We start from the raw sequence: 21,883 nt of genomic DNA, 5'->3' as shown, positions 1-21,883 counted from the left end.
CTCAGTCCTGTAATCAGGTGAGAAGCTACAAGCATGGAGACAAGTAGATAGACATGGAAAAGTATTTGGGAGCTAGAGGAGTTGGTTAATGGATGGATGGTAGAAGGAGAGGTACATGGAGGTGGAATGACTCAGATTTGGGGATCAGGCAACAAAATAAAAGGTAGCGCTCCCTCACAGAGTCTGGCAACATGATCAGAGCAGATGGGATGGGAAAGATGAGGTAAAGATCATGTTCAACCTCTGCAACTTACTCATCAGTATGCTCATTCCCCAACTCCTCACCTTCTGCTCCAGCCTCTGGCCAGCTCCGCGGCCTTAAAGAATCTAATCCTTTCTACTCCTGAAGAGCCTGCTCTTGCTGTTTAATGTACTTCCTTGTCCACATTGACCCTGCTATAAACTTGTGTTTTTTAACCTGAGCTGAGCACTCAACGCCCAAGTATTGGCTCCTTTTCGACCCCACCTGTCACCAGGGCTGGAGTTTCAAACCTTGTCAGCTTTCCCAGGGTCACCATTTCTTCTAACCGATGTCCTAACCCAGTGGGTTCTTGGGCTAGCAGCAACAGCACCTGCGAATCCGTTAGAAAATTCTGGGGTCCCACCCAAGTCAAACTCTAGGAGTGGGGGTCAACAATAGGTGTCTCACAAGCCCTCATTTAAGAATCACTATTCTCATCTATGGGGCCCAATTTTTTCTCCTTAAGAATTTTCTCTGAGTCCTCCTCCTCTCCCTGCATCATTAATTTTTTCTTTTTCTTTTTCTTTTTTTTTAAGACAGAGCCTTATTCTGTTGCCCAGGCTGGAGTGCAGTGGTGTAATCTCAGCTCACTGCAACCTCCGCCTCTGAGTTCAAGGGGTTCTCCTGCCTCAGCCACCCAAGTAGCTGGGATTACAAGCACACATCACCATGTCTGGCCAATTTTTGTATTTTTGATAGAGACAGGGTTTCACCATGTTGGCTAGGATGATCTCAAACTCCTGGCCTCAAGTGATCCACCTGCCTCAGCCTCCCAAAGTGCTAAGATTATAAGCATGAGCAACTGCACCCTGCCTGCATCCTTAATTCTTGAGACCCCAAGGCCCTGTCCTTGGTTCTCTTCCCATGTAACCTAGTCTACCCCCACATCAACATTTCCGCCTGGATTTCCTCAAATCTAAAGCAAAACCAAGTTCTCCTTCTCCCATCCCACCACCTAAGTTCATTTCATCTTTTCTGATTTTTTTTTCTCACCATGTTGCTCAGGCTGGTCTCAAATTCTTGGCCTCAAGTGATGTCCCACTGTAGCCTCCCAAAGTGCTGGGATTACAGTAATGAGCCACCATGCCCAGCCTCCACCTTTTATCTTTCTCTCCTGATTTTAGCTAATGGCATCATCTCCAAATCCCAGGTTGGCAATCTCCCACTCATCTCTGGTCTACTCCTCTTGCCCCAGTAAATCTCTTAAATACAGCTATTTTTCGCCTCCCTTTATCACTTCTTGCCATGGCGTTTGGAATTTATTCCTCTCCATCCTCCAGGCCTTCCGTCTGACACAGTCCTTCAGTATTCTACTTCTATCATCTTCTTAAAAAGAAAACAGGGCCAGGCACAGCGACTCATGCCTGTAATCCCAGCACTTTGGGAGGCCAAGGCAAGTGAATCACTTGAGCTCAGGAGTTCAAGACCAGCCTGGGCAACATGGTGAAACTCTGCCTCTACCAAAAATACAAAAATTAGTCAGGCATGGTGGTACGCGCCGTAGTCCCAGCTACTTGGGAGACTGAGGTGAGGGGACTGCCTGAGCCCAGGAGGCAGAGGTTGCAGTGAGCTGAGATCATGCCACTGCACTCCAGATGGGGTGACAGGGCAAGACCCTGTCTCAAAAAGAAAAAGGAATATCCTGTTAAACGACAACAACAACAGACTGGCAAATCATACAGGAAGGATTGTTGTCCTTAATATTTTAAATTGGCCATATCCTTAATATTTAAGAATATTATCCTAATAGCCTTAATATTTAAATTAGAAGTCTTCAGAAATGGGCTATCACATGGTGAGAACCTACCTGACACATAAGTGCTTTGTATACCATATTGCTAGTCCTATCGACAACCTTCGTGGAAGGCCTGTTTTCAACTCAGACTGTAATACTACATGTTCAGAGAAGTGTGACTTGCCTAAACCCACATAGCTAGTAAGTGGAAAAGCTGAGATTTGAGCCATGTCTTATTCATCTTGCTGCCTTATTTTGTATGACTGCAGTCTTAATGATGTCCACTGTCAATAAGTCAAGTTCAGCACCATTTTAAGCACAGTGAAGTTCAATGCGTTACATCATGAGGTCAAGTGGACTGGCCTTGACCCAGAACATAATGCTGTGCTTTGCGATGGGATAACGCAGGAAATCTTCCATGTAGTAAATACCTCGGCTGGCTGCCAGCCTGCCTGCCAACCACGATGGTTACCACACTAGGAAGTTTCTTCATCTTCCAAAATTGGTGCTGATGTGGAAGAGAGTAAACTGAGGATGGGCCTATGAAGAAGTGAAGAAGAATAAAAATAGTTCAATTATATATATTTCTTCGTGTCGCTCCGTATGTCTTGATTCTTATAGGCAAACTGACAATGTGTAAAGAGAAAGTAAGAAAACAGAAAAACAGACACATGTTTTTCTGTCTTACAAGAAGGCACAAACGAGGACATGACTCAAGGTAAAGAAAGCATCTTTGATGGGTTTATTGGTCCATTACTTTAAGTTAATTGAAGTAAAGAAACTTTAAATTTACAAGCTAATATTTATCAAGCAATACAAATTCTTTTGTTTACCTCAAAATGTAATACTAATTCCATAGTAAACAACAATTTTTTATACACAGATATATGAAAAAAATGGACAAAAACCTCGTGCCAGCATCAAAAAGTCAACAAAAACGACTGTTTTTCCATTTTACAATCTCTGGTTTCCATGACAAAGAAAACAAGGTGACATTCTTTTTAAAGTTTGGTAGCTTCGTGAAACAAAGACTCACCTGGAAATAAGCCACTCTTTTACCCATACACACTCTCAAGCACTTTTTTTTCACAGCTTTTATTTTGGCTAACGGCAGCATGGAGAGAAAGTAACACGTTTACACGGCGGACTTCGTCAATACCTCAGAAGATTTGCATTTTAAAATCTTAAACGTAAAGAATGACTTTTAAAAATAAGAAGTAACAGTCCCTAGTGCGGACATGTCCAAAGCTGAAGTTTTAAATCTCTTCTTTTACAGTTAAAATACGAGTTAGAAAGTTTACTGGCAGTTGATTTCACAGGAATCTATCAGATAGACGTCATCCCTCAATGCACTCCCAACTCACAGCGATGAAGGGAACAGACACACAGAAATGCAACGGACAGGAAATCCGCCAGACGGGACCCAAACCTCAGGGCTGTCCAGGCCAACAGTGCCATTAAGAGATGCTGGTTTGTTATTGGAGAAAGGCCCAGATGGCAGAGCCACTGCTTGATCACATTGATGCACATTTTGGTTTGCAATCTACTTTCCTCTCTCATTTCCACATGGAGGAAAAAAAGTGATTTCCCTTTCCTCTCCTCAGTATCATTTCTGACTAAAGTACTGGTCTAAGACTGAACAATCCTATCCAACAGGGGTGTTGCTGGGTGTCACCTACTAAGGACTGGCCTACAGAGAGCCCAGAACCACCTGGTGCGAAGGTGCTGCTGCTGGGAGCGAATATGCAATTTTCCTCATCACTGGTGTTGACTGGCAAAGGCTCTGCTGAAACGGACTAAATTACGTGAGTCAACACCATCTTTTCCGTTTTTGGCATTTCAACTCATGGAGAATTTCTATCTGAATCAAGCTGCTCTGAGGCTTGAAGATAGCCCATGGTATCTTCAAAACTGTGCTGTAGAATCAGGAGTAACATTTAATACTCTTGTCATCTAGAGCATTCTTTGTATCTACATGATTTGTCAATGTCGATACAATATCCTCTAAAATCAAAAGTATGCCAAAAGGCACTAAATTAACCTTTCACACTTAAAAAAAAAAAAAAAAGGTTTTGTGGTCCCTGTGTTTCCTGACATTATCAAAAATATTATTTGGCAAAAGCAGTTTGGTTTTCCCCTCCCCAAAGCTAACCCTGGTGATGGCCCTCACTTTCTTGCTGGTTTCTTTAGGGGACCTGAGGGCTGACTATGTATGTAGATCTCTATATTATTGAAGCTGAACAACTCATTACATTTGTAAAACTCTTTCTACCCAGGACTCTTAAAACATTAGTTGAAGAAGAATAAGGCATATTAGTAGGTACTGACTGACAATTCTAAAAAAAAGTAGAGTTGGGCTTTTAACAGTCTGTGGCATTTTTTAAAATTCTGGATTTGTTGATTTTCCAAGTGCTAAATACACAGAATGTTTATACAGGAGACAAATATCTTATTGGTTTATTTTTCCAAAGCACTTATTTGTAGACTATCTATAGTAGTAAAAACTACCTGGAAAACATTTTTCAGCCCCATAGAAAGGGTTAGACAGTCATACTCAGGATGCATCTCAAATTTATGATGAAGGAAAAAGAGTCAATCCCCTGCAACAATGCCCCCACCCCAACCTTGACAACCTTGACAATGCCCCCACCCCAACACAGACAACTCTTACACACACTCCGATACGTGCAACTGTGAGGAGACCAGGCATCCTTCACACGAAAAGCTGACAATCTATAGAGTGGGTTGGTGAAAAACTGGATTCCTGATTTATTCGCTGAATTGAAAAAATCACAAGGCAGAAGAGAACAATTCCAACACACCCAACGCAAGCTGTGAGGTTGGCCCGAGAAAACATTTGCCTCAAATTTACTGATAAATGCCACCTGCCACCTGCCAGAGAAAACCTAAGAAATGAGAGGGTGTGTCCATCTGTTGCCATCTTGCAGGCTTTTGGAAGGGAGACAGGAAATCCAAATTTCCAACCTAAGTTTGTAAATGAGGTTGGCCAAAGCAGTGTTGCCCAGCCCTATAATTAAATCACCCAGTTTCCACAGCTTCTTAAAGTCGATGTCTGGGAAGGTGGAGTCCAGACTGGTGTGCCCTGTCCTGAGCACAGGCAGTCCATCTTCTGAAAGCAATCACCCCTCAGTGCAGCCAGCAACCCATCTGGCCAGAGAAGAATCCAGTTCTAACTCACTCCAAGACCCAAGCAGAAGAGGCCAACCCAGCCCGCAGAGGTTGCTCTTGACTTCCCTCTTCCTCCTCTCTCACCAGCTCAGGATAGAGTGTGAAGAATGACTGTCCTGCAGTCCAATGAATGATGTCAAGACAGAGCCCGGTGCCTGTGACTTCAAAGCCAGCAACGGCAGGACCAAGTCGCACAATCTCTGGATGTTCCCTGGGCTGCCACCCTGAGAGAACAATTCAACTTGCAGACTGCCACACGGTCCTCATGCCCTCCTCTGAAGCAGAACTTCCTGTCCTTTCATCACAAAAGGTAGCCTCACACCAAGTGAGCAGCCGGTATGCATTTACTGAACTCTCCCATGTGGAGTGGTAACTGAGAAAACCATCCAAATCAACAATATCTAGAACACACTCTGGGTGGGGCTGAAATGTGGCACGAAAACAGACTTAGCTTACAGTCACCTTGATCTCCAGGTCATGCCGGTTTATTTCAGCTAAAGAAAGGTGTCTGGTGAGTTGAAGGAATGACGTGGTGAAATATGGAGCCACTCATCTCCATAATCACATTTTAAGTTGAACAGGAATCATTATAAAACTTTTATTGAAGGATAAAACCCAACACTAAAGCTGGCTGTTCCCTCCCCATTGAGGAGCAGTGGTTCCTTGCTGAGTAGAACAGCCTAGAATCTTCGTGTAGATCTACCACATTAGTAAGAAAGAACAGTGCCCATTCTTGCTACAAATCACAAGGCTCTCCTTAATATCACTTGCATCTCTAAAATTTGCTCGGTTCCTAGGAAGCCTCTCTTCTGTCTTCTCTGGATTTTTAACCCGGGCTTATGAAATCTATCACTTCCCAGACCTGGGGCGGCTGCTAGGGAGGGCCTTGCATTCCACTGCCGTGTATTCAAGCCTCAAAACCTATGTCTGTCTGCTTGAGGTAAAGTAAAAAAAAAAAAAAAAAAAACTTAAGAGAGGAATAGTGATCTCAGGGCCACAATTTTGTGGAGCCAAGAAGGGTGGGGTGATGAAAGTCCTGCATGGCAGTCTTTGGCACAGAAGTCTCCATGTGACGCTTCTCCTAGGGAGTATCTCCTTTGTGCTTGATCAAAATGAAGAGGCAAATGGTTGGGACTGCTGGTCCTCAGAGGCCCAGCGGCGCCTGCTCCACCATCTAACGTCCCCTTCCTTCTGGACCAGCCTCTTCACCTCATGAGACACAAGCCTAGAGGCCGGGAAGGAATCCTTTCTCAGAAGGACCATTTCTCCCAGAAAACCTGTAATGTACACTGGACTTCCTGGCTCCGCTGTCAATAACATGCCTGGAGGACAGAAAGTTTGCCTTGTTCCCGATCTTGCTGATGTCTTACAGCACAGAGCATCACATGTGGACCAAATAGAGCAAGACCAAATCCCATGGTGCCCACCTCCCTTCAGAGCCACTAGGAGGGGGAATGATGTGTGTGCATCCCAAGCCCCTCCCCACCTCTCCCAGTGAGGAACCTGATGAATTTTTTGAAGAGCTGCCTTCTTTCCCAACAAACCATTACACAGGAATATTTCTGGGCTTTGGCAACTAGCAGGTAGTCAGATTTAGTTTTCCTGTAAGTCCAGTTTTTTCCAAGCATTCATTACATTAGGCATTTGTAAAGCATAGCTTCCCCAAGGCAAAGCTTCCTATGTTCCCAAAGATGAGCATTTGCTGCTGGGCTGGGCTGGTGTCTTCTGCCAAATAACAACAGAGGGCTTTCAGCTCGCCATTAGACACACACCCTGATTCTCCCAGCACAGTGTCAGGTCAGATCCAGGCGTCCATACCCACGCCAACACGATGGCTTAGAGGTAGAATGAAACACACAATCACTGGGGGGTACTTGGGTTGTTCTTCCCTTTCTGCATTAATGAGTCATTTCTAACTGTATGAAACTGAAAATTCACATCAAAGGACTTGAGAATGGCACAAATAGGGTTTAACAGTACAGGCAAGTACCAATTGATTTAAAAATTACCATTTAAACTGCAACATTGTCGAACACAACGAAATAGAACCAAGCTGACCTATGAGGTCCAACGGCGGCATCAACAGCAAGCACCACAGCCTTGGCCGACACGACCTGCAGTTAAAAGTGGGCTGAAGTGACCTTGACATGCTGCCGGCTGAACAGTATTTCCAGGTGCACTTGCACCCGAAGCAGCGTCTTAACACAGCTGTTTCATTAAACGCAAAGCAAAAACAAAAAAACTACAGCTTATTTGAGGCTCAGATTCATAGTTTTATAGGGATGAGCCGCGGATGAAAGAACAGAAACATGACATGTAGCTTCATTTCAGCAGGAAAAAAATGAGTTGGAAGATAGATCCTTGGTGACCGTTCGATTTGTGATCCGAAAAGTAAACCAGGCGATCGTCTGAAATGCAAACTTAAATGACAGTCAGCAGTTCCCAGGAATCTGGCTGCACATTGAGGAGACTTTAGCTCGGCTGGAAACAAAGGGTTTGCTGCTGCATTTGTCATTTTCGAGGCCCATCCAGGTACCGGCTTTCCTTCCTGACCAGGAAATGTTAAGGGTTAAAGCACTTTATGTAGAACGTCCACACCGCATCGACAAATTACAACTGGATCATAACAACATGACATACCAGCCCTCTCACCAAAAGCTTGCCCAGACATTCAGCGGACATAGGAGGAAATATTAAAGTAGGTATTTTTGGTGAGGTAAAGTCAAATCGCACAAAGCTGACACCGGGGGTGGAGCTTGGTATATGCCCACTTATCTCAACGACGGGGAGCTACTCTGACTTTGAGACAACAGATATCCCCTCACAGGTCTAACCCTGCTTTGATGACAGTGAACAAGCAAAAGACAGACACTGAAGACCTTCACGGAAAAAAAAAAGAAAAAAAATGCACCTTTTTTTTCATTTTACACACACAGTTTCCAATCTATTGCATTCTAGTGTCAGAAACAAGCTTGGGGAGCATTCCCCTGAGCTTCCCAAAGGCATCACAGGAGGACAAGGACGCTGGCTTGTTCACTCAAGCATGGACGCAGGTTGACACTGATTTAAATGTCCCTATGTGAAACAGAAACAGTAAGACGGTATCACTCATCACAAGCAGGCAGCAGGCCACACTCACAGCGACAGGCCACTGGACGTTAAGGACTCTCCAGGGAGCCACCGACACCTCCTAGGCCAAGATGAGTCAATGGCTACAGGGGCCAATTCCAAAGGTACCACGTTTCCACAGAAAGCAATGGCTGCCTTCTGTTCCTGCCTCCTCCTCCTTGAAAAGTAGGCCCCAGGTTCTCTCCTACCACAGGCCACTTAGCTGTCCCTAAAGAGGAAACTGTCACGAATGAATGGTCAGAATGTCAGCTGCAGGTTGTCTTGTCCCTTGGTTTCAAATGTTCGTAGTGCTTCACTGAGCAGGTGCCTTCATAACACAGAGGTATGCTGCTTTTGCTGAGAGATGATTCTAGCCTCACAGACTCCACCAAGGAATAAATACTAATTTGGGGTGAAGGATCGGGGAGGGAAAAAATACAAAGGAGAGATGTTTCTGTGGTTGTTTTCCCAGCGCTGCCTGTCTGGCACTGCAGGGACATTCTGGTATGGGGTGCCAGGCCCTGTGTAGGTAGAAGAGTCTCCATCCCAGGAAGGAACTTACTTGGCCTCTTGTTTCTCCTGCAGTAGTGGAATAATCGACTCCCACGCCATGAGGCACTGCAACGACAACATACACACACAGAATCAGCTCTGAGTTTCAGAGATCAGTCGAGTGCCTTCATTCTGCTCTGATCTACTCTTTTGTTGTGGATCCTGCTGGGTCACCTTTGTCTAACGATGCCTGCATGTCTCATCCATAAGTATTACAAACGGGGAGGTCGTAAGTGTTTGTTTTGAAGGTGTCACCTCATCTTTATGAAAGACAGCAATATCTCTGCAAGGCTTAAATGCATTCATGTTAGTCTATAAAGCTCATACCCAGAGAATGGAAATGGATTCACTGGAGGAAATTCTTTGCCTTTCAAAAAAGCAGAAAAGAGACCAAGCAGAAAGCCCCTGACGAGGCCCTAGGACCTCAACAGGGATGAGACACTGCCCCAGGTGTGGGTGGCACTTGTGCAGGATGTCAATCATAGTTGGAGCAGCCCAGCCACTGGACTCGGAGCAGGTGGAAAGCCCACTCCTCCTCACCAACCTTCAGTTTGCTTGTTTGGGCCACAATCTCCCGAAAGGGAAAATGGAAGTGGGAATCCAGATTTATTGAGTTTTATTATGCCCAAACACGGTGACAAACTTTATATTCGTTAGCACCAGTCCTCACAGCTCCTCTATGAAGGAGAATTGGTTTCATGGATGGGGAAGAAAAACAGGTTAAACAACTGGCTCAGACACAGCTTGTCCATGGCAGAGCTCCTGATTCCCACACTGATGTTCTCTCCACACCACCAGCCTCTTTTCATTCCAGATCCTTGTGAAAGGCTGAGAACTCAGAAGACTCTGGCATTGTCCTCTAAGAGCAGAATTCTGAGGACAATGCCAGGGAGGAGTCTTGATTCTCTCTTTGGAAAGTCTCTTGCATAAAGAGGGCAGGTGAATCACACAAGGCTTCTTAGTAGTGGCCCAGGGATGGAGGAGGCCTTTGTACTGAGTCATTTAGGGAAGAGGTCTAAAGAGGTAGGGAGGAGTTTTGAGGAGGTGGGAAGGGTTTGGGGGAGGTGAGGAGAGGTTTTGAAGAGGTGGGGAGGTGTTCTGAGGGGGTGGGAGAGGTTTGAGGAGGGAGAAGGAGGAGCTCTGAGGGAGGAAAAATTCTGAGGAGGAGGGAAGAATTCTGAGGAAGGAGGAGGGGGTAGGAGTTCTGAGGAGGTGGGAGGAGTTCTGAGGATGAAAGAGGAGTTCAGAAGAGGGGGAAGGAGTTCAGAGGAGGGAGGAGTAGTTCCGAGGATGGGGAGGAGTCCCGAGGAGGTGGGAGGAGTCCTGAGGAGGTAAAAGGAGTTTTAAGGAGGTGGGAGGAATTGGGGGAGGAGGTAAGGAGGAGTCCTGAGGAGGTGAGAGGAGCTCTGAGGTGGGAGGAGTTCTGAGGAGGTGGGAGAAGTTCTGAGGGAGAAGGAGTTCTGAGGAGGTGGGAGGAGTCCTGAGGAGTGGGAAAGAGTTCTGAGGAGGTGGGAGGAGTCCTGAGGAGTGGGAAAGAGTTCTGAGGAGGTGGGAGGAGTTCTGAGGAGGGAGGAGGAATCTTGAGGAGGTGGGAGGAGTCCTGAGGAGAGAGAAGTTCTGAGGAGGTAGAAGGAGTTCTGAGGAGATGGAAGGAGTCCTGAGGAGGGAGGAGGAGTCTTGAGGAGGTGGGAAGAGTCCTGAGGAGAGAGGGGATCTGAGGAGGTGGAAGGAGTTCTGAGGAGATGGAAGGAGTCCTGAGGAGGAGAGAGGAGTCCTGAGGAGGGGGGAGGAGTTCTGAGGAGGGAGGAGGAGTTTTGAGGAGGTGGGAGGAATCCTGAGGAGAGAGGAGTTCTGAGGAGGTGGAAGGAGTTCTGAGGAGATGGAAGGAGTCCTGAGGAGATGGAAGGAGTCCTGAGGAGGAGGGAGGAGTCCCGAGGAGGGGAAAGGAGTTCTGAGGAGGGGAAGGAGTTCTGAAGAGGTGGGAGGAGTTCTGAGGAGGGAGGAGGAGTTCTGAAGAGGTGGGAGGAGTTCTGAGGAGGGAGGAGGAGAGAGGCATCCTTTGGTCAAGCCACAAAAGAGTGGTGAAATTGTTCCTTGACTCCTCCTTGGTGACTCTCAGGTTAGAAAGGAAGCTAAACTCAGAAGCCCACCTGATATAGGGAAGATGGTATGGGGTCTGTGGTATTCCAGGTCCTGCTCTCTCCCTAGGCCATCACTTCAGATCTGCAATGGTCTTTCTAGGTCAGCCATGAGAAATCAAGGCCATACCAGTTTTCTATTTGGTCCTAAACATACCAAACTCTTTCTTACCCCAGGGATCTTGTGTATGTTGTCTCCTTTGCCTGAAATATCTGTTCTCCAAGTGTCTGTCTCTGAGACTCAGATTAAATGTTATTTCCTCAGACCGACCTTTCCTGCCCACTCCACCTGCCCCTCCCACCCTCAGCCTGCATTGTGCCTGGGTATTTTCTCCCACTGTTTCCCATTCTTTTCCTTATCTTACTCTGAACAGGTGGGCTCCTTTGATGAACACATTCCCTCCATTAGACTGAGGGTGCCTCAAGGGAAAAATCCTGCTGTTTATCAATTCTGTACACACCATTCCTTGCACACAGCAAATGCACAAAAAAATTTAAGTATGTGTAGAAGCAATACCAGGCCCCAAGACGGTGGCCTTGCCTGTGATACAGTGGGAAGACAGACAGGAATGCCAGGATTCATTACCAAAGGGAGTAATGGGGACATCTGACCTAGTTGGCTCTGCAGTAGTGGGAGGGCCACTGAACAGCGGAGGGAAAGTGAGGGAGTTATGGAAAAAAAGGACATTGACTGAATGTCTGCCATGTTCCAGGTATGCATGAGGTACTCACGCATACATTATTTCACTGTATCTTTGCAATTATTCAGTGTAGAAGGATCACTCCCATCTTACAGACAAAGAAACGGGTGCAGAGAGGCACCTTACCTAAGGCACAGTCAGTAGAGGAACGGGGCCTCAACCTCCTATGGAGTGACTGTTCCACCTTTGTGCAGGCAGGACGATCCTGGGGATATATGGCCCCTATCCTCTAGGCTGACAGTGCATTGGAACCGCTCAGACCAGTGGACTCATCAGAACCAACTCCAGTTCTAGCTGGGTCACTCACAAGCTGTGTAACCTCGGGCAGAACTTAAAACGTTTCTGAGGCTTGGTTTCTTGAGCTTTACATTGGAAATCATAAAACCCACTTGACAAGTGTCATGGTGAAGGTGAAATTTCATGAGACAGGACACACAAAACATCCAGTCCAGTGCCAGCCCAGCTTCATAGGGGGCTCCATAAAAACAGGAGTAAAGGGGCATGTCACCTTTCTCCTTCCACTTTAAAAAAGCCCTTCCCTAAGGCCTGACACATAAGGGACATTCCATGACTGTTTCCTGAGCCCTCCTCCAGATGAACCTGAAAAGATGCAGAAATACTGCCTCTGAACAGCAGGCCAGAGCCATCAAAGCTTTCAGAAGAGACGGCTTCTTCTCGTCTGGGATAAGGACATGTTTCCAGAATTGTGGCATTAGTAGCCAAGTTAATAACTGTGCAGCATGCTGACAGTCTATAGTGTGTCCAACAGTTTGATTTCAAGTCTACAAGTTACGTGTTGAACTGCGATTGGGCTGTTCTTCATCTTTAAGCTTTTAAGAAGTACAAGGATTCATTAGCAGAAATAATGTCAAGTTGGAGATGTACATATATATATATATATATATATGTATATATATATATTTTTTGCGACAAGGTCAAAAACTCTGTCACCCAGGTTGGAGTGTGGTGGTGCACAATCATGGCTCACGGTAGCACTGAACTCCTGGCTCAAGCCATCCTCCTGCTGCAGCTGCCGAATAGCTGGGACTATAGACATATGACACCACGCCTGGCTAATTGTGTATTTTTTGTAGAGACAGAGTCCCACTGTGTTGCTCAGGCTGGTCTTGAACCCCTGGGCTCAAGTGATCCTCCCACCTCGGATTCCCAAAGTGCTGGGATTACAGGCGTGAGCCACTGCACTGGCCTCATGTTGGTTTGCTGGATATATGAATCAAGCAAACCTTAATTGAGGGGCCTGGGCTGTAGCCTGAAAAGAGTCATTGCCTTGTGGGTAGTGTGTGGTGTGTGGTGTGTGGTGTGTGTGCAGTGTATGTATGGTGTATGTGTGAGTCGGGAATGAGTGGGGTATGGGTGGGGGGTGTGTATAGTGTGTGGTATATGTGTGAGGTGTGTGTGGGGTTTGGGAGTGTATGTGTGTGGAGTGTGTATGTGTGGGGTGTATGTTGGGGGTGGTGTACAGTGTGTGTGGTGTGCATGTAGTGTGAGGGGGTGTGGTGTGTGTGGGGGGTGGTATGTGTGTGTGTATTGGGGTGCTTAACGTAGGGTCCACAAATCCCTGAGTAAAACTTTTTAATAGTTCATAATCCTACATCCCTTTTTTATTTTAGGTATTTAAAGTCAGTATTTTGAAGTTTATATAAAAAACAAATGAAAAGTATTTTGATGTGGGGTCTACAGGCTTCACCAGATGACCAAAGGGGTTCACTGCACAATCAAAGTGAAGGGCCCCTGTGTATGGAACCCCAAGACAGAGTAATGTAACCCCAAGCCTCCACTCAGTGGCTGCATCCCTGTGCTGAAGGTCTGCCTGGCTCTGGAAAGCAACCAGCGCCAGTCCCGGAGAGCACGGAAGACCAACCTGCTGCTCCTCCAAGCGGCACGTGCAAGGGAGACCCCTGTGAGTGCCCCCTCTGCGCCAAACCCAACACTGCAGCCACACAGCTGAGCAAGGGCAGGAAGCAGGAGCCAAGACTAAGCAGATAAAATAAGGGAAGGAAATGAGGCTAGCATAGCAGGATTCCCAGTTTCTGGATTTCTGGTAAGCCCACGTGAAAGGCTCCAGCCACTAGAAACCAGTCTTGTTGGGCACACTCATTACCTTCTCATAGTACTGAATGTTCTTGTCCGCCATCCCCATGAGTAGCTGCCGGAAGTCCTGCCTCTTGTTGTTCTGCCACCTCTCCATGTCAGCTTTCAGGTCAGCATTGAAACACTCCATCCGATCCTGACATTTCTCAACATCCGCCGGCACCTGGAAAGGGAGGCCCACGTGAGTGCTCTGCACACAGAATTGGCATCTCTTGTCTTGAGCTCCTCTGCATACACATTTGTCAAAGGCCAAAGCCCTACATTAAAATGCCATCAACATGCTCCCTCCTTTTGAGGCATTTATTTGAAAAAGCAAAGCCTTGGGTTTGCAGGTCTAAGGAGGAGTTCTGCAAAGGGGCTCTCCTAACCTAAATCTTCACACCTATCCAAACACAACAAAGACTCGTGGGGAAAACACCCCCATTTCCACACAGGAAGAAGAAACATTACAATTCAGAGTCGTATGTCTTTGGTTCCTTCTAGGATTTACTCATCCACACTTCAAAGCGTGTGCAGACTTTGCAAATATACAGCAATACGTGGTACTGCCCTGCTATTCTCCTGTGTCCCATTCTAGAACTAGAAAAGAAGTAGGTTTTCCCAGATCACATGAACTATTCCATTACTTGAGACATTTGATGTGCCTTTCCTCTTTAATCAGACAATTGCAATAAGATGACTACTGGCCAGCTGACTCCTCTGAACCCCAATTTATAAATAAACTGATAAACTGGAGGCTTATTTATGCTTTTCCCAATAGCAGATACTTTTAAATGGAGAGCTAGAGAAGTCTGAGAAAATAAGGAGGAAAGTTACTTATGTACGTCAAAAGAATCTGAAAGAAGAAATATACAGCAGGTTATTTCAAGTTTTTCTTAAAGAGATTTAGAAGACTTTCTCAAATGGGAATTATGTCATTTGAATTTCACAACTTTGCTCTGGTGAGTTTCAGAGTTATCCTGTGCAGCTAGAGCAGGCCTTGTGGTTGCAGTGGTTCCCAAAGATGGCTTCTCCCTCCTAACTCAAGCGCTCCACTGGGCTCTGATGGTGGCCAGAGGGCCAACATGCCCCAAACTAGGTCAAACCCCCGACCTGCCAAATGTATCCCAACCACAAGTGAGGCCTTGTACATTCTATGTGCTGCGGCCCATGAACCAAACTGTCTCCAAGCCACGGCTCACCACTGGGAGTCACTTTCCACCCTTTAGAGAGGTTTAGACCCAAGCCTGATGGGTAAGGAGCTGACCCAGAATGATGCCAATGAGGAGGCCAGGCCTGAGGGAGCCAGATACCTTCAGGGCACTCAGCCACCTTCTCTACAGACCACGTGAAGGTGGCTGTAGAACACAGGAATCAGGGAAGAGACACAGCCAAGGCAAGCAGATTCGAATGTGCCTGGCACGAGAACTGGACATGGGTGAGGCCAGGATGAGCTGGAGAGAAAGCGATAACTCGACACTCTGGGAAATATAAAAGAAAGGAATTTTTCTGTTAAGATGTGAAAGAAGCCTTCTTCAAAGCACGTAAGCTTCTGGAAGAGGTTAAAAAAAAAAATACTGGGCTGGGTGCGGTGGCTCATGCCTCCCAGCACTTTAGGAGGCCAAGGCAGAAGATCACTGGAGGTCAGGAATTTAAGACCAGCCTGGGAAACATGGTAAGATCCAATCTCTACAAAAATAAAATTTAAGTAAGTAGGATGTGGTGATGCTATGTTGTCCAGGCTGGTCTTGAACTCATGGCCTCCAGCGATCCTCCTACCTCAGTCCCCCAAAGCACTAGGATTATAGGTGTGAGCCACACCAGGTCAGAGACATTTTCTTCTGATGCCATGATTTAAGTCTCTTTTGTCTCCTCCCAAGACCACCCATTACTATTGGTTACCTCAGGAAAAACTGAAATAAAAACCAGAGTGCCCCGGTCTTGCCTCTCTAGAGTCACTCCAGGAATCAGCCTCAATGGACAGATGCCCAGCGGGCTAGCGTCTCTGGCTGGCCTCACCTCCCTACAGGCACAGGCCAGTTCCTTACCTGTCTCCTGGCCACCGCTCACGTTTGCATCAGGGTGAGGGTGCCTGTGAGCCAATTCCTGTTTGCCTAATGAAACTTCCACTGTGAGGAGAAAATGGAAAGCCCTGGAAAGAGAACCTCACTGGGACACGTAGAGAAGAGGGTAGCCAGGGTCTCTGAATCAGCGGACTTTTCACTGAGGAAAGATTCCCAGGTCTGTTCTGGAGATGGGAACTCTGACTGACCCACAAAAATCAGGGTTTAAACCATAGCTGTGAGTTTTATGACTGCCTGAGCCTCCGTCTGGGAAACACTTAGTGTCTGTTTCACAACACAGTCCATGCTTGGCACTGAGAAATACAAAAGTGCTCGGGTCTCAGCAGACAAATCTTGTCTCCTGTTACCTACAATGTAGTTGGGAAGAAACAGGAACACACCTAGACACTGAGGCAAGATGTCACAAGTGCTGGCGCCTCCACTGGAGCCCCCGGGATAAGCATGCTGAGGAGGATGGAGAGGGAGGCAGACCTGGGAAGATCAGGCCTCGCAGAGGAAACAGCACCGAAGTGGCTCTTTAAAGATGACAGATGTGGCCGGGCGCAGTGGCTCACACCTGTAATCCCCAACACTTTGGGAGGCCGAAGTGGGCGGATCACAAGGTTGAAAGATCGAGACCATCCTGGCCAACATGGTGAAATCCTGTCTGCTAAAAAATATAAAAATTGGCCAGGCATGGTGGTGCGTGCCTGTAACCCAGCTACTTGGGAGGCTGAGGCAGGAGAATCGCTTGAACTCAGGAGACGGAGGGTGCAGTGAGCCGAGATTGCACCACTGTACTCCAACCTGGGTGACAAGAGTGAGACTCCGTCTCACATCTGAGTAGTCACACATCTGTGTCACACTCCAGAATAGCAATGCCTGCAAGGGACAGAGGAGAGAAGTCACTGGGATCCACCATGGGATTCATGCACAGGCCACAGGGCCCACAGTGGCATGGAGAAGGAACAGCAGCTGGCAAGACCGGCGGAGGGTGAGGAGCCCAGGGCTCGTCCCAGAGGCCTGGTTTCCTGAGGCCCAGTTAACTCATGCCCACTTCTGGAGAACAGAACAAGCCCCATACTTCCTCCGGCTGCAGTGGACAGCTCTAGAACCAAACTTGCAGAGCTTAGCTTGCACACTCCACCCGCCACTTCCCAGGTGTGTGGCCTGGGACCTGGCCTTAACTTCTCTATCTGGCTAATAATATCGTCTGCCTCACGAGGCTGTGATGAGGTCAAACAGGCTAATATGTGTTAAGCGCTTTATGGAGTCCTAATTAGGAAGGGGAAGTTGGGCTGGCAGGACCAAGGGAAAGCTGAAAGAGAAGCAGATAAAGCTATATCTGCCTTTCTTCATGGTCCAGGATACACAGTCTTCCTGCACAAATATTAATACCTCAAAATCTTCCTGCATCCAGTTATCACCAGACCCTCGGCTGATAGAAAAATGCAAATTTGCTCACTGCAACCTTGGAATTATCAGCCCTGCACAAAGCCCTCTCAGTACACAGCACAAGCACCATTCTATGAAATCCCCAGCAAGCCTTTCTTTCCCGGCAACAGCTCCCTTCTTGCTAATTGCACTCTTGCAACATATTTTCCTACTTTAATAAATCTGTTTTTCTTTACCTACAACTGTCTTGGTAAATTCTTCCTCCACCCACACCACTGGTTCCAGACAGTCATTGCCTACCTGTAACACACTGGTGCCTGGCAATATTGTAGGTGCTCAATAAACATATCAGTATCAATATTGTAATTTCCTGCTCACAGAAAAAATCTATCCTTTGTACAGCTTCTCAAGCTTTATTCCATGTGTTATAAAAAGATATTCATTTTCCAAATATAAACTATATTATTATATGTGGTACCAAATATTATGCCACCCTTTGCCAATGCTACCCCACCCTGAGATTTCATTAGACATCAGAGATGAATCATCTCCAAACTATATATTAGCATGAGATTGCACTGGGCACCCTGGAACCGGTGTGGCGGCTCTAACACCAGAAGGGAGAGGATGGAGTAAACCCACCTGGTGCAGGCAGAACTGACAGATTTGGCAACTGGCTGCCCATGAGAAATAAAATACAGGGAGTTGGAAGCCTGAAGCTTCTAGTCTGGATTAGTAAAGTGGCACTAGTGCCACCAAAAGGCTCAGAATGAAGGACAGGTCCATAGACCAGAGAAAGGAGAGAGCTGCAGCCAGGGGAAGAGTGACCCTCCCTCCACAAAGGAGGCTGAGATAAAAAACAAAAACAAAAACAGACAGAGCCCTTTTTTACAAAGGCTTATGGAAAAGAATACACAACCAAATTTAAAAATGAGCAAAGGACTTAAACGTATCTCCAAAGAAGATAAACAGTTGGCCGGGCACGGTGGCTCATGCCTGTAACTCTAGCACATTGGGAGGCCCAGGCGGGCAGATCACAAGGTCAAGAGATCGAGACCATCCTGGCCAACATGGTGAAACCCTGTCTCTACCAAAACTACAAAAAAATTAGCCAGGCATGGTGGTGCAGGCCTGTAGTCCCAGCTACTTGGGAGGCTGAGGGAGGAGAATCGCTTGAACCCAGGAGGTGGAAGTTGCAGTGAGCCGAGACTGCGCCACTGCACTCCAGCCTGGCAACAGAATGAGACTCTGTTTCCAAAAAGCAAAGAAGATAAACAGTCAACAAGGACATGAAAAGATGCTCAACATCATAATCACTAGCAAAGTGTTAAAGCCACAATGAGATACTATGTCACACACATCAGGATGGCTACTATCCAAAAAAAAAAAAACACACAGAAAATAGTCCAGGCGCTGTAGCTCATATCTGTAATCCCAGCACTTCGGGAAGCCAAAGCAAAGGAATCACCTGAGGTCAGGAGTTTGAGACCAGCCTGGCCAACATGGTGAAACCCTGTCTCTACTAAAAATACAAAAAATAGCCGGGCATGGTGGTGGGTGCCTGTAGTCCCAGCTACTCGGGGTGGAGGCAGGAGAATCGCATGAACCTGGGAGGTGGAGACTGCAGTGAGCCAAGATCATACCACTACACTCTGGGCGACAGAGCAAGACTCTGTCTCAAAAAAATATATACCAGCAAAAAGTGTTGGAAGAATGTGGGGATACTAGAACCCTTGTGCACTGCTGGACTGTAGAACAGTATAGCTGCTATGGAATTTTTATAAACTAAAAATAGAACTACCATATGATCCTGCTGGATTCTACTTCTGAGTATTTATCCAAAGGAATTGAAAGCAGGGTCTCAAAGAGATATTTGTATATACACGTTCATAGCAGCATTATTCACGGTAGCCCAAAGATGAAAGCAACACAAATGTCCACTGATGAATGATCAACAAAATGTGGTATGTATATGTATGTGTATGTATCTCCCCTATATATGGGATACCATTCAGCCTCAAAAAGGAAAGAAATTCTGACACGTTACAATGTAGATAAACCAAGGACATGACACTGAGTGAAATAAGCCAGTCACGGGAATACCCTGTATCTATATTATTCTAGATACAAGGTATTTAGAATGGTCAAAGTCACAGAGACAGAAAGTAGAACAGGGGTTACTAGGGGATGGCAGGAGTGGAAATAGGGAGCTGTTTAATGGGTCAGTTTCAGTTCTGCAAGATGAAAAGAGTTCTGGGTACTGATTGCACAACAATGTAAATGTGCTTAACATGACTAAACTGTACACTTTTAAATGGTTAAGATGGCAAATGTATGTTTCATCACAATGTAATCTTTTTAAATCTATGGAGGGAATCTTTGTGAGGCTGCACTCACAAAGAAGCCAATGTGATTAATAGGCAATGTGATTAAGTGGCTTAGAAGCCAACAGGGTTAATAAAGGACTCGGCAAAAGTCACTCGGAAACGTGGGCACAGGAAGAGGTGGCCGTGAATCAGAGAATAGAGCCAGAGAAGCCCAGGGATGGCAGGAGTTAGAAGAGGATGGAGGGATGAAACATAAAAAAATAAGAGGAACTGGGGTGAGCCATGAGCAGCTTGGGAAGTTGCCCAACTTGAAGAAGGGGAGTGCTGGCGACTCACGCTCAGGCGAGTATTCTTCTTGCCTTTGATTCTTCTTGGATAGTGTCTTTGTAACAATCAATTCACTGACTAGTAACACTAAGCATTCTTTCTTTATTATTTTTGAGACAAGTCTTGCTCTGTCATCCAGGCTGGAATGCAGTGGCACAATCAAAGCTCACTGTAGCCTCAGGCTCCCAAGCTCAAGCGATCCTCCTCCTGCCTTAGCCTCCCAAGTAGCTGGAACTACAGATGCACACCACCACACCCAGCTAATTTTTTTATTTGGAGTAGAGGTGAGGTCTTGCCATCTTGCCCAAGCTGATCTCAAACTCCTGAGCTCAAGCAATTTTCCTGTCTTGGTCTCCCAGAGTGCTGAGATAACAGGTGTGAGCCACCACCCTCAGCATTTCCTCTTATTTCAATGTTTTAATTTTTGTGACTGAGGTATTGTTATAGCTGTGCTACCCTGCATCTGAAGGATGTTGAGGTGACACAGCACTGCTAATGGTTGGGTGTTGCTTATCATGACACCAAGGAAAAATGTCACTACGTAAGACCTCAGAAGACAAAAACTTACACACAGGGACAAAATCGCATTTTTCACATTGGTTCCCAATCTCTCAGGAGAATTTCCATTACAGAATACAGGCTGATGGTGCAATGACAGAAGAGTCACATGGATGGGACTGTGCATTTGTGTGTGCTGGGGAATAGGACGGTAACTTAAATTCACTCAACATTCATTTAAAAACACAACACTGAGCTCCTTCCATGCGCCACGCAGTTCCAGGCCCGAGAACAGAAATCTCAACCTGAGTCTCCTTCTTTGAGCTGGGTTGGAGATGTCACATTATCTGCTCTCATGATGATAGTAGGTCAGGAAAATCTCCAAGACTACACAAGACAGATATAATCCGAAAGCCGGGGGAGAGGGGAGCTCATGGCTGCTATGGGACAGGTTCCAGGACCAGTGACAGCCACATGCTGCTGAGTGAGCAGGCGACAGGGCTCCCTAACTGACTGGTCACCTCCAGCTTCAAGCAGTGTGTTTTCAGTGTCTATTTGAGCTGTGAGGTGAAAACAGGTAGGAAAACACTGAGACAAGGTCAGGTTTGAAAAGAGGCCACGGTGCTCGCTTTGGCAGCACATATATTAAAATTGGAACGATACAGAGAAGATTAGCATGGCCCCTGCACAAGGATGACATGCAAATTCATGCAGCGTTCCATATTTTTAGGATTCATCCCGGGGATGCAAGGCTGGTTCAACATACTCAAGTCTATAAACGTAATTCACCACATAAACAGAACCAAAGACAAAAACCACACGATTATCTCAATTGACGCAGAGAAGGCCTTTGACAAAATTCAACAGCCCTTTATGCTAAAAACCTTCAATAAACTAGGTATTGATGGAACGTATCTCAAAATAATAAAAGCTATTTATGACAAACCAACAGCCAATATCATACTTAATGGGCAAAAACTGGAAGCATTCCCTTTGAAATTCGGCACTAGACAAGGATGCCCTCTCTCACCACTCCTATTCAATATAGTACTGGAAGTTCTAGCCAGAGCAATCAGGCAAGAAAAAGAAATAAAGGGTATTCAAATAGGAAAGGAGGAAGCCAAATTGTCTCTATTTGCAGATGACATGATAGTATATCTAGAAGACCCCATCGTCTCAGCCCAAAATCTCCTGAAACTGATAAGCAACTTCAGCAAAGTCTCAGGATACAAAATCAATGTGCAAAAATCACAAGCATTCCTATACACCAATAACAGACTGAAAGAGAGCCAAATCAAGTACGAACTGCCATTCACAATTGCTACAAAGAGAATAAAATACCTAGGAATACAACTAACAAGGAACGTAAAGGACCTCTTCACAGAGAACTACAAACCACTGCTCAACGAAATAAGAGAGGACACAAACAGATGGAGAAACATTCCATGTTCATGGTTAGGAAGAATCAATATCATGAAAATGGCCATACTGCCCAAAGTAATTTACAGATTCAACGCT

The 21,883-nt window shown here is 46.1% G+C and overlaps 1 protein-coding gene and 1 non-coding gene across 9 annotated transcripts in view; one reads left to right on the top strand and one right to left on the bottom strand.

The window, feature by feature from the left end:
* Positions 1-21,883, bottom strand: part of SNX30 (sorting nexin family member 30) — a 176,425-nt gene that overhangs the window by 47,994 nt on the left and 106,548 nt on the right. For 4 of the 8 annotated variants that reach the window (XR_004728256.3, XM_017975594.4, XM_078374495.1 and 1 more), the window contains exons 8-9: positions 13,787-13,939; positions 8,836-8,891 (exon numbers count right to left, since the gene is read on the bottom strand). Coding sequence is in view for 7 of the 8 variants with exons in the window: in XM_017975594.4 (XP_017831083.1) it covers positions 8,836-8,891; positions 13,787-13,939 (209 nt within the window). In the remaining variant the exon portion in view is untranslated. Of the gene's footprint in view, positions 1-2,026; positions 2,517-2,689; positions 8,892-13,786; positions 13,940-21,883 lie in introns of those variants that run through there. The other 4 variants (XM_035254904.3, XM_078374506.1, XM_078374504.1 and 1 more) reach the window with 2 other exon arrangements.
* Positions 20,987-21,093, top strand: LOC118148001 (U6 spliceosomal RNA). The gene has a single exon (XR_004734739.1). It is a non-coding gene; the product is annotated as a U6 spliceosomal RNA (small nuclear RNA).

This window comes from Callithrix jacchus, chromosome 1, assembly GCF_049354715.1.
Source record: "Callithrix jacchus isolate 240 chromosome 1, calJac240_pri, whole genome shotgun sequence".
NCBI lineage: Eukaryota > Metazoa > Chordata > Mammalia > Primates > Cebidae > Callithrix > Callithrix jacchus.
The sequence above is the reverse complement of the archived record's forward strand: the minus strand, read 5'-3'. Positions and strand labels throughout refer to the sequence as shown.